At 40.8% G+C, this 13088-nt stretch overlaps 1 protein-coding gene across 2 annotated transcripts in view; it reads right to left on the bottom strand.

The window, feature by feature from the left end:
• Window positions 1-13088, bottom strand: part of LOC125396007 (sulfotransferase 2A1-like) — a 48488-nt gene that overhangs the window by 30886 nt on the left and 4514 nt on the right. Inside the window, exon 4 of one of the 2 annotated variants that reach the window (XM_087908874.1) lies at window positions 3125-3256. The exons of the other annotated variant lie outside the window; for it this stretch is intronic. Coding sequence (XP_087765000.1) covers window positions 3125-3256 — 132 coding nt within the window. The remainder of the gene's footprint in view (window positions 1-3124; window positions 3257-13088) is intronic. 2 annotated transcript variants of the gene reach the window in all.

Raw genomic sequence — 13088 nt, 5'->3', positions numbered from 1 at the left:
GTTCAATGACAGAGTTCAATGACAAGAATGGTAACTTATATGATGTTGGAAAGAATGATTCCCATCACTATAGCAGCAGGTTGAGTGAAACGCTATGAAGGTATGCATATAGTGCATGAAGGTATGAAGGTTGCATGATAGTGTTAATATCATATCAATGAATACTGTGAGGGACATATATCATCAGGTTGAGGTAGAGAGAGATTGGAGAATAGGAGAGGTAGTGGAATATATATATATATTTATATATATTTATATATATATATATATATATATAGAGAGAGAGAGAGAGAGAGAGAGAGAGAGAGAGAGAGAGAGAATGTTATATATGGACATTCAGAGAACATGAAAGGCTCTAGAAACTTGTAGTTAATAAAATAATTTTAAAAGATTTATTTTATTTTTATTTTTACATTGTTTGCACCTTTTCACATGCTTATGAGTGCATGTGTGTGTATGTGCCCACAGATATTAAAAGAATGCCAGTTCTCCTCAAGCTAGAGATATGAAAAATTGGGAGCCACTAGTTGTGGGTTCTGGGAAACAAGCTCCCCTCCTCTAAAAATCCACAAGTTCTTCTAACCTCTGAAGCATCTCTACAGCCCCTAATTACATAATTATGAAGAGTAATTTATAAAAATAATTTTATTGCACCAGGAAAAGTAAAAATTAACACAAATGGTCTACACAACAAATAAATTTTAAATGAAGAAAATTAAATGGTGGCACTATGAGAACAACAGGTAAGAAAGTACTTACCATATACACCTGATGATTAAACTGTCTCTGTAACCCATATAGATTAAGAGTAGACAATTGACTCCACAAAGTTGTTATTAGGTTCTCACAAAAGTTCTGTGAGATGTGTGTACACACAGAGACACTCTAGCACACAGACACACACAGACACACACACACACACAGACACACACAGCAGATCATAATAAAAAAGATATTTTTGAAGGAAAAATATCACAGTGTGAAGGCAAGGTGGGGGACTTGGGACAATTCAATAACAACAAAGTTGGAATAATAAGAAGACAGCAGTAGGAATTACAAAATATTTGTTCCTCTGTGAAAACATGAAATGCAAGGTTCATAGGTATAGAAAACATTTTTATTATCATATCCCATAGAGAAGAAAAGAGATGTTGTGTTTAGTAGCTTTTAAGGTTAGCTTAACACAACATATAACTATCTTGAAAGAGAATGTGAATGAATAATATTCTAGATAGATTACATTGATCTGTAGGCATGTCTTTGAAAGGTTGTTCTTATAGTTCATTAATAATGTAGAGAGGTGGAACACAATGTCGGCAGCATAATTCCCTACTCATGGTAGTGTAGAAAAGTAGGGAAGAGAAAGTTAGCTGCAAGCAAGAAAGCAGGGCAAACATATTGTCTCTCTGCTCTTGACTGTGAAATGTAGTGCTTTAATTTCCTACCAAAACTTTCCAATAATAAACTGTAACCTGGTGTTGTTAGCAAAACCAAAACCTTTCTTTCTGTTATTGGATTTTCTTTTATTCTAGCCCTGTGTTGGAATGCCAAAACATTGTTAGCTGTTTTACTGTTTTTTTCTTTGCTCTTTTGGGGGTCTGCCACACAGCTCACAAATAAATCAGACATGGAGACTTATTCTTTCTTATAAATGCCAGCCTTAGCTTTGCTTTTTTTCTAGTCAAAAAATAAAATTATCCCATACATCTTTTGCCATTGGGCTTTTACCTTTTCCTATTTCTGCATATCTTTTCTTTCTTTCTTACTCTGTGTCTTGCTATGTAGCTGGGTGACTAGACCCTGAAGTCATTCTCCTTTCCTTTCTCCCCCATCTCTTTTCCTTGAGTTCTCTTCAAATTAATTCTCTCTGCCTACCAGCCATGCCTATCCTTTCTCCTGCCTCAATATTGCCTGTTTAGCTCTCTACTAGAACATCAGGTGTTTGACAGGCAAAGTTTCACAGCTTCACAGAGTTAGACAAATTAAACATAAAAGAATGCAACACATCTTTGAAACATTAAAATAAATGTTCCACAACATAAATGAATGTAACATGTCTTAAAATAATATTCCATAACATCTCTATAAGTTGCTTTCTGTTGGAACAGATGCCAACTCAGATACAGGTGGAAAGTAGGGCACCACAAAGGCTAAAAAAGAATCTTCCCTCAGAATTGTTTATGTAAACAAAGAAAGCACATTGAAAATTGTAAGAGAAAAACACCAAGTCTAATGTAATAGAAGGTCTGTTAGAACTGAGATTTCAACTTTAAAAAGTAGGAGGGACTGGAAATTTGTATTTCAAGTTTTAAAAGTCAACCAATGACATCTCAACTACTGTAACCATTGAAGCCTCTTGTCTTAAGTGGAGGGGAAACAAAACTTTATATGCTAAATATATGTAAAATGAATTTATGAATTCATTTGTACACCAAGGATGCTGTACAAAATATAATTATAGGAGTCTTTTAGACCAAAGAGAAAATCAGTTCTATCTATAAGACTGCAACAAGTATAAGTTAGCTTCAGCAGTCTATTTGACACAAGTTGGAATTATCTGAGAAATTCCCAGTTAAGATATTGTCCCTAGAGAGAGGTGAGTGGGTGCTTGCCTGGGCTCTCTGTCCCAGAAGAGAGCACAACCCCTCCACCCTCAGCTTCTGCAGCAGGGTCTTCGGTGTTCCACGGGTCCCCTTCCCTGAACCCACCGCTGCCGCCCTTTTGTCTCCTGGGTCCTGTAAACACGAGCTAGCCCTGCTGCAGTGCTGAGAAGTTCTATCCAGAGAGGTGAGTGGGTGCTCGCCTGGGTTCTCGGTCCCAGAAGAGAGCACAACCCCTACCGCCTCAGCTTCTGCAGCAGGGTCTTCTGTGTCCCACGGGACCCCTCCCTGCCCCCACTGCTGCCGCCCTTTTATCTCCTGGGTCCTGGAAACACCAGCTAGCCCTGCTTCAGTGCTGAGAAATTCTATCCAGAGAGGTGAGTGGGTGCACGCCTGGGCTCTCTGTCCCAGAAGAGAGAACAGCTCCTACCCCCCCCCCCCAGCTTCTGCAGCAGGGTCTTCGGTGGGGACCCCTCCCTGCTTCCACTGCTGCTGCCCTTTTGTCTTCTGGGTCCTGGAAATACCAGCTATCCCTGCTGCAGTGCTGAAGAGTTCTATCCAGAGAGTGCTGAGGAGTTCTATCCAGAGAGTGCTGAGGAGTTTCATCCAGAGAGGAGGAGATGGGCAGGCGCCAATGCAAGAATTCCTCCAAAAACCTGAAAGGCAACATGACATCTCCAGAATCCAGGGATCACGAATCTAGAAGATTTGAACACCCTACTCCAGAAGAAATAGGAGAAATCGACTCTAAGCGGACCTTTATGAAAATAATAGAGGAACTTAAACAGGAGGTGAAAATCAGCCATAAAGAAATGGAAGATAAGTATAACAAAAAGATTGAGGAAACGAGTAAAGAAATGGAAGAGAAATATACCAAAAGGTTTGAAGAAATGAGTAAATCCGTAAATGAAATTCTGGGAAACCAAGAAAAAACAATCAAACAGGTAATGAAAACAGTTCAAGATTTGAAAACTGAAATGGAGTCAATGAAGAAATCACAGGCCGAGGGGCGTCTGGCTATGGAAAATCTAGGTAAACGGACAGAGACTTCAGAAACAAGCATAACCAACAGAATACAAGAGATAGAAGAAAGAATCTCAGACTCTGAGGACACCATAGAGAAATTAAACGCTCTGAACAAAGAAAACAGCAAATCCAACAAATTCTCATCACAAAACATTCAGGAAATGTGGGACACAATAAAAAAGCCAAATCTAAGAATAATAGGGGTAGAAGAAGGAGAAGAATTGCAGATCAAAGGTCCAGAAAATATATTCAACAAAATTATAGAAGAAAACTTCCCCAACGTAAAGAACGATATCCCTATGAAGGTTCGAGAAGCATACAGAACACCGAATAGGCTGGATCAAAAAAAAAAACATCCCATCGCCATATAATAATCAAAACACAAAAGATTCAGATTAAAGAGAGAATATTAAGAGCTGCAAAGGAAAAGATCAAGTAACTTATAAAGGTAAACCTATCAGACTTACACCAGACTTCTCTATGGAAACCATGAAAGCCAGAAGGTCCTGGATAGAGGTACTGCAGAAACTAAGAGACAATGGATGCAAGCCCAGACTACTTTACCCAGCCAAGCTATCGTTCACTATCAACGGAGAAAACAAAATATTCCAGGATAAAAACAAATTTAAACAATACATCGCTACAAATCCAGCCTTACAGAAAGTATTAGAAGGCAAATCACAACCCAAGGAATCCAACATTCCTAACACCGCCTATAATAACTCAGGCATCTAGCGACCCTTCACAAGCAGAACTCAAAGAAGGGAAAAACATACACACCATTACCCCAAAAAAAAAATAACTGGAGTCAACAACCACTGGTCATTATTATCACTTAATATCAATGGACTAAATTCACCTATAAAAAGGCACAGACATAGAGATTGGATACGAAAACAGGATCCAACATTCTGCTGTTTACAAGAAACACACCTCAACCACAAAAACAGACATCTACTCAGAGTAAAGGGCTGGGAAAAGGTTTTCCAAGCAAACAAACCTAAGAAACAAGCAGGTGTGGCCATTCTAATATCTAACAAAATTGACTTCAAACTAATATCTATTAGAAGAGATAGAGATGGACATTTCATACTCATAACAGGAACAATTCATCAGGAGGAAGTCTCAATCCTGAATATCTATGCCCCTAATATAAAGGCACCCACATATGTAAAAGAAACTCTTCTAGAACTCAAGGCAGTCATCAAACCACACACACTAATAGTAGGAGACTTCAACACACCTCTCTCACCAATGGACAGATCAATCAGACAGAAACCCAACAGAGAAATAAGAGAATTATTGGAGGTATTGAATCAAATGGACTTAACAGATATCTATAGAACATTCCACCCAAATAGGAAAGAATATACCTTCTTCTCTGCTGCCCATGGAACCTTCTCAAAAATTGAACACATACTTGGTAACAAAGCAAACTTCCACAGATACAAAAAAATATTAGTAACCAACTGTGTCTTGTCAGATCACCATGGATTGAAGTTAGAACTCAACAACAATGCTACACCCAGGAAGCCAACAAACCCATGGAAGTTGAACTGTCAACTATTAAATCACCCCTGGGTCAAGGAAGAAATAAAGAAAGAAATTTAAGTCTTCTTTGAATTTAATGAAAATAAAGACACAACATAGTCAAACCTATGGGACACTATGAAAGCAGTGCTAAGAGGAAAGTTCATAACACTAAATGCCCAGTTAAAGAAAACAGAGAAAGCACACATTGGAGACTTAACAACACACTTGAAAGTTCTAGAAAAAAAAGAAGCTGATTCACCCAGGAGGAGTAGAAGACTGGAAATAATCAAACTGAGGGCTGAAATCAACAAGACAGAAACACAGAAAACAATCCAAAGAATCAATGAAACAAAAAGCTGGTTCTTGGAGAAAATCAACAAGATCGACAAACCCCTATCCAAACTAATCAAATGGCAGAGAGAGAACATGCAAATTAATAAGATCAGAAATGAAAAGGGGGACATAACCACAGACACAGAGGAAATTCAGAGAATCATCAGATCTTACTACGAAAGCTTATATGCCACAAAGCTAGAAAATGTAAAAGATATGGACATTTTTTTAGATAAGTACCATATACCAAAGTTGAACCAAGAACAGGTGAACAATCTAAATAGACCTGTTAGGCGTGAAGAATTAGAAGCTGTTATCAAAAATCTCCCTACCAAAAAAAGCCCAGGACCAGATGGTTTCAATGAAGAATTCTACCAGAATTTCCAGGAAGAGCTAATACCTATACTCCTTAATGTATTCCACAATATAGAAACAGAAGAATCATTGCCAAACTCCTTTTATGAAGCTACAGTTACCCTGATACCAAAACCACACAAAGACACAACCAAGAAAGAGAATTACAGGTCAATCTCACTCATGAACATCGACGCGAAAATTCTCAATATAGTACTGGCAAACCGAATCCAAGAACACATTAGAAAAATTATCCATTATGATCAAGTAGGCTTCATCCCAGAGATGCAGGGCTGGTTCAACATACACAAATCTATTAATGTAATCCATCATATAAATAAACTTAAAGAAAAAAACCATATGATCATTTCATTGAATGCTGGAAAAGCATTTGACAAAATTCACCACCCATTTATGATAAAGGTATTGGAGAGACGGGGGATACAAGGATCATACCTAAATATAATAAAAGCAATATATAGCAAGCCGACAGCTAACATCAAATTGCATGGAGAGAAACTCAAAGCCTTTCCACTAAAATCAGGAACACGACAAGGCTGTCCACTCTCTCCACACCTCTTCAATATAGTGCTTGAAGTTCTAGCAATAGCAATAAGACATTATACGGAGATCAAGGGGATTCGAATTGGAAAGAATGAAATTAAACTTTCGTTATTTGCTGACGATATGATAGTGTACATAAGCGACCCCAAAAACTCTACCAGAGAACTCCTACAGCTGATAAACACCTTTAGTTATGTGGCAGGATACAAGATCAACTCCAAAAAATCAGTTGCCCTCCTATACACAAAGGACAAAGAAGCAGAGAGAAATCAGAGAAACATCACCTTTCACGATAGCCACAAATGGCATAAAATATCTTGGGGTTACTCTACCCAAGGAAGTGAAAGACCTATTTGACAAGAACTTTAAGTCTTTGAAGAAAGAAATTGAGGAGGATACCAGAAAATGGAAAGACCTCCCCTGCTCTTGGATTGGGAGAATCAACATAGTAAAAATGGCAATTCTACCAAAAGCAATCTATAGATTCAATGCAATCCATATCAAAATCCCATCAAGTTTCTTCACAGACCTTGAGAGAACAATAATCAAGTTTTTATGGCAAAACAAAAAACCCAGGATAGCCAAAACAATCTTATACAATAAAGGAATTTCTGGAGGCATTACCATCCCTGACTTCAAACTCTATTACAGAGCTACAGTATTGAAAACAGCTTGGTATTGGCATAAGAACAGAGAAGTCGACCAATGGAATCGAATAGAAGACCCGGATATTAACCCACAAACCTATGAACACCTGATTTTCGACAAGGGAGCTAAAGGTATACAATGGAAGAAGGGAAGCATCTTCAACAAATGGTGCTGGCATAACTTGATGTCAACCTGTAGAAAAATGAAAGTAGATCCATATCTATCACCATGCACAAAAATCAAGTCCAAATGGATTAAAGACATCGACATTAATCTGTCCACTTTGAACCTGATAGAAGAGAAAGTGGGAAGTAGTCTACAAGATATAGGTACAGGAGGCCACTTCCTAAGTAGGACCCCAGTAGCACAGACAATAAGAGAAACAATGAATAAATGGGACCTACTGAAACTGAGAAGCTTCTGTAAAGCAAAGAACACTGTCAGTAAGACAAAAAGGCTGCCTTCTGACTGGGAGAAGATCTTCACCAATCCCTCATCAGACAAAGGTCTGATCTCCAAAATATATAAAGAACTCAAGAAACTAGACACTAAAACTCTAATTAACCCAATTAAAAAATGGGGTACTGAACTGAACAGAGAATTCACAACAGATGAACTTCGAATGGCCAGAAGACACTTAAGGTCATGCTCAACCTCCTTAGCGATAAGGGAAATGCAAATCAAAACCACTTTGAGATACCATCTTACACCTGTCAGAATAGCTAAAGTCAAAAACACCAATGATAGCCTATGCTGGAGAGGATGTGGGGTGAGGGGAACACTCATCCATTGTTGGTGGGAATGCAAACTTGTGCAGCCACTGTGGAAATCAGTGTGGCGGTTTCTCAGGAAACTGGGAGTCAACCTCCCTCAGGACCCAGCAATTCCACTCTTGGGAATATACCCTAGAGATTCCCTAGCATATTACAAAAGCATTTGTTCAACTATGTTTATAGCAGCACTATTTGTAATAGCCAGAACCTGGAAACAGCCTAGGTGCCCCTCAATAGAAGAATGGTTTAAAAAGGTGTGGAACATAAACACATTAGAGTTTTACTCAGCGGTAAAAAATAATGACATCTTGAATTTTGCATGCAAATGGATGGACATAGAAAACGCTTTACTGAGTGAGGTAAGCCAGACCCAAAAAGAGGAACACGGTATGTATTCACTCATACATAAGTGGATTCTAACCATAATTTAAAGGTCTTTGAGCCTATTATTCGTGATCCTAGAGAAGCTAAATAAGAAGACGAACCTGATGAAGATTATTTAGCTATCCACCAGGAGGTAGGAAATAGTCAAGAGTCCCAGGTAACCTTGGGTGCATGGGGGGTGTGGGAGGCTTGTTGGAAGGGAAGAGGGTTAGAGAGAAGGGAGTAGGGGAGGAATGGAGAAAGCTTGGTTGACCGGGATGGGGGGAAGGGAAGAAGGATGAATATGGGATCAGGGAAGAATATATTTCAACTAAGGGAGTCATTTTAGGGTTTATAGGAAACTTGATTATTTATGGGGTCCCAGGTCCAAGGAGAGATCCCCAGATTGTTCTCTGGACTTAGGAGAGGGTGCCTGAACCGGCCTTGGCCCATAACCATACTGATGAATATTTTGCTTATCACCATAGATCCTTCATCTGGCGATGGATGGCGATACAGACGGAGATCCACATTGGAGCACCGGACTGAGCCCTCCAAGGTCCAAATGAGGAGCTGAAGGACGAAGAAAATGACGAAGGACTGCGAGGGATGCTATCACCCACTGATACAAGGGAACGGATCTAATGAGAGTTCACCAAGGCCAGGTTGACTGGGACTGAACGAGGACGTGATCTAACCAGATTCTCGGAATTTGGCCGGATTCTCTGAATGTGGCTGGCCCGAAGTCTTTCTGAAAAGCCATTGACTATGATACTGGGACCTGTTTCCTCTGCATATACTGGATTTTTGGGATCCAGTCTGTTTGGATACTCACCTTCCTGGACCTGGAGGGAGGGGGGAGGAACTTGAACTTCCCACAGGGCAGGAAACCCTGACTGCCCTGAGGGACGAAGAGGGAGGAGGAGAGGGAGTGGGGGGAGTGGGAGGGTGTTGGGAAGAGGGGCGTAAATGGAAACTTTTATAATTTAATAAAATTTACTTTCAAAAAATAAAAAAAAATAAAAAAAATTTAAAAAAATTAAAAAAAATAATAAAGAAAAGAAAACGCTTTACTGAGTCAGGTAAGCCAGACCCAAAAAGAGGAATATGGTATGTATTCACTCATAAATGGATTCTAGTCATAATTAAAGCTCTTTGAGCCTGTTATTCGTGATCCTAGAGAAGCTGGATAGGAGGGTGAACCTGAAGAAAATTCAGGTAGTTTTCCTCCTGGAGATTGGAAATAGACAAGAGTCCCAGGTAACCTCGGGTGCATGGGGGGGTAGGAGGGTTGTTGGAAGGGGAGAGGGTTAGAGAGAAGGGAGCAGGGGAGGGATGGGGAAAGCCCGGGGGGACTGGGAGGGGAGGAGGGAGGAAGGATAGATACGGGATCAGGGAAGAATATATCTCAACTAAGGGAGTCAGTTTAGGGTTTACTAGAGACTTGATTATAAATGGGATCCCAGGTCCAAGGAGAGACCCCCAGATTGTTCTCTGGACAGAGGAGAGGGTGCCTGAACTGGCCTTGGCCCATAACCATACTGATGAATATTTTGCTTATCACCATAGATCCTTCATCTGGCGATGGATGGAGATGGAGACGGAGACCTACATTGGAACACTGGACTTAACTCCCTAGGTCCAAACGAGAAGCAGAAGGAAAGAGAACGTGAGCAAGAAAGGCAAGATCAGAGGGAACCTTCATCCGACGAGGGATGGCGATACAGACGGAGACCCACATTGGAGCACCGGATGGAGTCCCCCAAGGTCCAAATGAGGAGCAGAAGGAGGAAGAACATGAAAAAGGAAATCAGGACCGCGAGGGGTGCGATCACCCACTGATACAAGGGGACTGATCTAATGAGAGTTCACCAAGGCCAGTTGTCTGGGACTGAGTGAGCATGTGATCCAGCCAGATTCTCTGAATGAGGCTGGATTCTCTGAATGTGGCTGGCCCGGAGTCTTTCTGAAAAGCCATTGACAATGACACTGGGACTTGTTTCCTCTGCATATGCTGGATTTTTGGGATCCAGTCTGTTCGGATACTCACCTTCCTGGACCTGGAAGGAGTGAGGAGGAACTTGAACTTCCCACAGGGCTGGAAGCCCTGACTGCTCTTAGGGATGAAGAGGGAGGAGGAGGGGGAGGGGGAAGGGGGAGGGTGTTGGGAGGAAGGGCGGAAATGAAAACTTTCATAATTTAATAAACTTAAAAAAAAATTTAAAAAAAAGAAGGTGAACCTGAAGAAAATTTATATAGTTATCCTCCTGGATAATAGAACTAGGCAAGATTGCCAAGCAAAGTCGGGTGCATGGGGGGTGGGAGGGGTTGAAGTAAGGGAAGATAGTTAGGGAGAGGGGAGAGGGCAAGAATTGGGGATGGCTTGGGGGAATGGGAGGGGGGAGGGAGGAAGAATGGTTATGGGAGCAGGGAAGTTTATATCGCAACTAAGAGAGCCATTCTAGGGTTTGCAAGAGACTTGATTCTTGAGGGGTTCCCAGTAAAAATTAAATAAAATAAATAAATAAATAAAAAGAAAAAGAAAACGCTTTACTAAGGCAGGTAAGCCAGACCCAAAAAGAGGAATAAGATATGTATTCACTCATAAGTGGATTCTAGCCATAATTAAAGGTCTTTGAGCCTATTATTCGTGATCCTAGAGAAGCTAAATAAGAAGGTGAACCTGAAGAAAATTCAGGTAGTTTTCCTCCTGGAGATTGGAAATAGACACGAGTTCCAGGTAACCTAGGGTGCGTGGGGGGTTGGGACGGTAGTTGGAAGGGGAGGAGGTTAGAGAGAAGGGAGCAGGGGAGGAATGGGAAATGCTCGGGGCCTGGGAGGGGGGAGGGAGGAAGGATAGATATGGGTTCAGGGAAGAATATATCTCAGCTATGGAAGTCAGTTTAGGGTTTACTAGAGACTTGACTGTAAATGGGGTCCCAGGTCCAAGGAGGATCCCCAGAGTGTTCTCTGGACAGAGAAGAGGGTGCCTGAACTGGTCTTGGCCCATAACCATACTGATGAATATTTTGCTTATCACCATAGATCCTTCATCTGGCAATAGATGGAGATAGAGACGGGGACCCACGTTGGAACACTGGACTTAATTCCCTAGGTCCAACCGAGAAGCAGAAGGAAGAAGAACGTGAGCAGGGAGGGCAAGATGAGAGGGAACCTTCATCCGGCGATGGATGGCGATGCAGACGGAGACCCACATTGGAACACCGGACTGAGCCCCCCAAGGTCCAAAGGAGGAGCAGAAGAAGGAAGAACATGAAAAAGGAAATCAAAACCACAAGGGGAGCGATCACCCACTGATACAAGGCGACTGATCTAACGAGAGTTCACCAAGGCCAGTTGGACTGGGACTGAAGGAGCGCTTGATCCAACCAGATTCTCTGGAGGAGGCTGGATTCTCTGAATGTGGCTGGCCCGAAGTCTTTCTAAAAAGCCATTGACAATGACTCTGGGACTTGTTTCCTCTGCATATTCTGGATTTTTGGGGATCCAGTCTGATTGGATACTCACCTTCCTGGTCCTGGAGGGAGCGGGGAAGAACTTGAACTACCCACAGGGCGGGAGACCCTGACTGCTCTTGGGGATGGAGAGGGAGGAGGGGAGGAATTGGGGAGAGTGGGAGGGCATTGGGACGAGGGGCGGAAATGGAGACTTTTGTATTTTAATAAACTTTGAGAAAAAAAATTACATGGCCAAGCTGAAAAGAAAAAGAAATAAAAATACTGGCAAACCAAATCCAAGTACACATAAAAATATATCCATTATGATCAAGTAGACTTCATCCCAGAGATGCAGTGCTGGTACAACATATGAGAATCTAGCAATGTAATCCATCATATAAATAAACTAAAAGAAAAAAATATATGATCATTTCATTAGATGCTGAAAAGCATTTGACAAAATTCAACACCTCTTCATGATAAAGGTATTGGAGAGATTAGGGATACAAGGATCATATCTAAATACAAAAAAAGTAATATACAGCAAGCCAACAACAAACATCAAATTAAATGGAGAGAACCTCAAAGCAATTCCATTAAAATCAGGACCAAGACAAGGCTGTCCACTCTCTCCATATCTCTTCAACATTATTCTTGAAGTTCTAGCAAGAGCAATAAGACAACAAAAGGGGATCAAGAGGATTCAAACTGGAAAGGAGGAAGTCAAACATTCGTAATTTGCAGGTGATATGATAGTGACCCAAAAACTCTGCCAGAGAACTCCTACAGCTGATAAATACCTTCAGTGCTGTGGCAGGGTACAAGGTCAACCCAAAAACATCAGTAGCCCTCCTATACACAAAGGCTAAAGATGCGGAGAGGGAAATCAGAGAAACATCACCTTTCACAATAGCCACATGTAGCATAAAGTATCCTGGGTTAACACTAACAAAGGAAGTGAAAGACCTATTTCACAAGAACTTTAAGTCTTTGAAGAAAGACATAAGGGAAGATAGCAGAAAATGGAAAGATCTCCCATGCTCTTGCATAGGAAGGATAAACATATTAAAAATGGCAATCCTACCAAATGCAATCTATAGATTCAATGCAATCCCCATCAAAATCCCAACAAAATTCTTCACAGACCTTGAAAGAACAATAACCAACTTCATATGGAAAAACAAAAAACCCAGGATAACCAAAACATTCATATACAATAAAGGAACTTCCAGAGGCATTAACATCCTTGACATCAAGCACTATTACAGAGCTACAGTAATCAAAACAGCTTGGTATTGGCATAAAAACAGAGACGTTGAGCAATGGGATAGAATTGAAGACCTGGATATTAATCCACACACCGCTGAACACCCGATTTTTGACAAAGAAGTTAAAATGATACAGTGGAAAAAAGAAAGCATATTCAACAAATGGTG

Source organism: Myodes glareolus, chromosome 1 (genome assembly GCF_982192425.1).
Source record: "Myodes glareolus chromosome 1, mMyoGla1.1, whole genome shotgun sequence".
NCBI classification, from domain to species: Eukaryota; Metazoa; Chordata; class Mammalia; order Rodentia; family Cricetidae; genus Myodes; species Myodes glareolus.
This window is presented reverse-complemented; position numbering and strand designations above follow the sequence as displayed.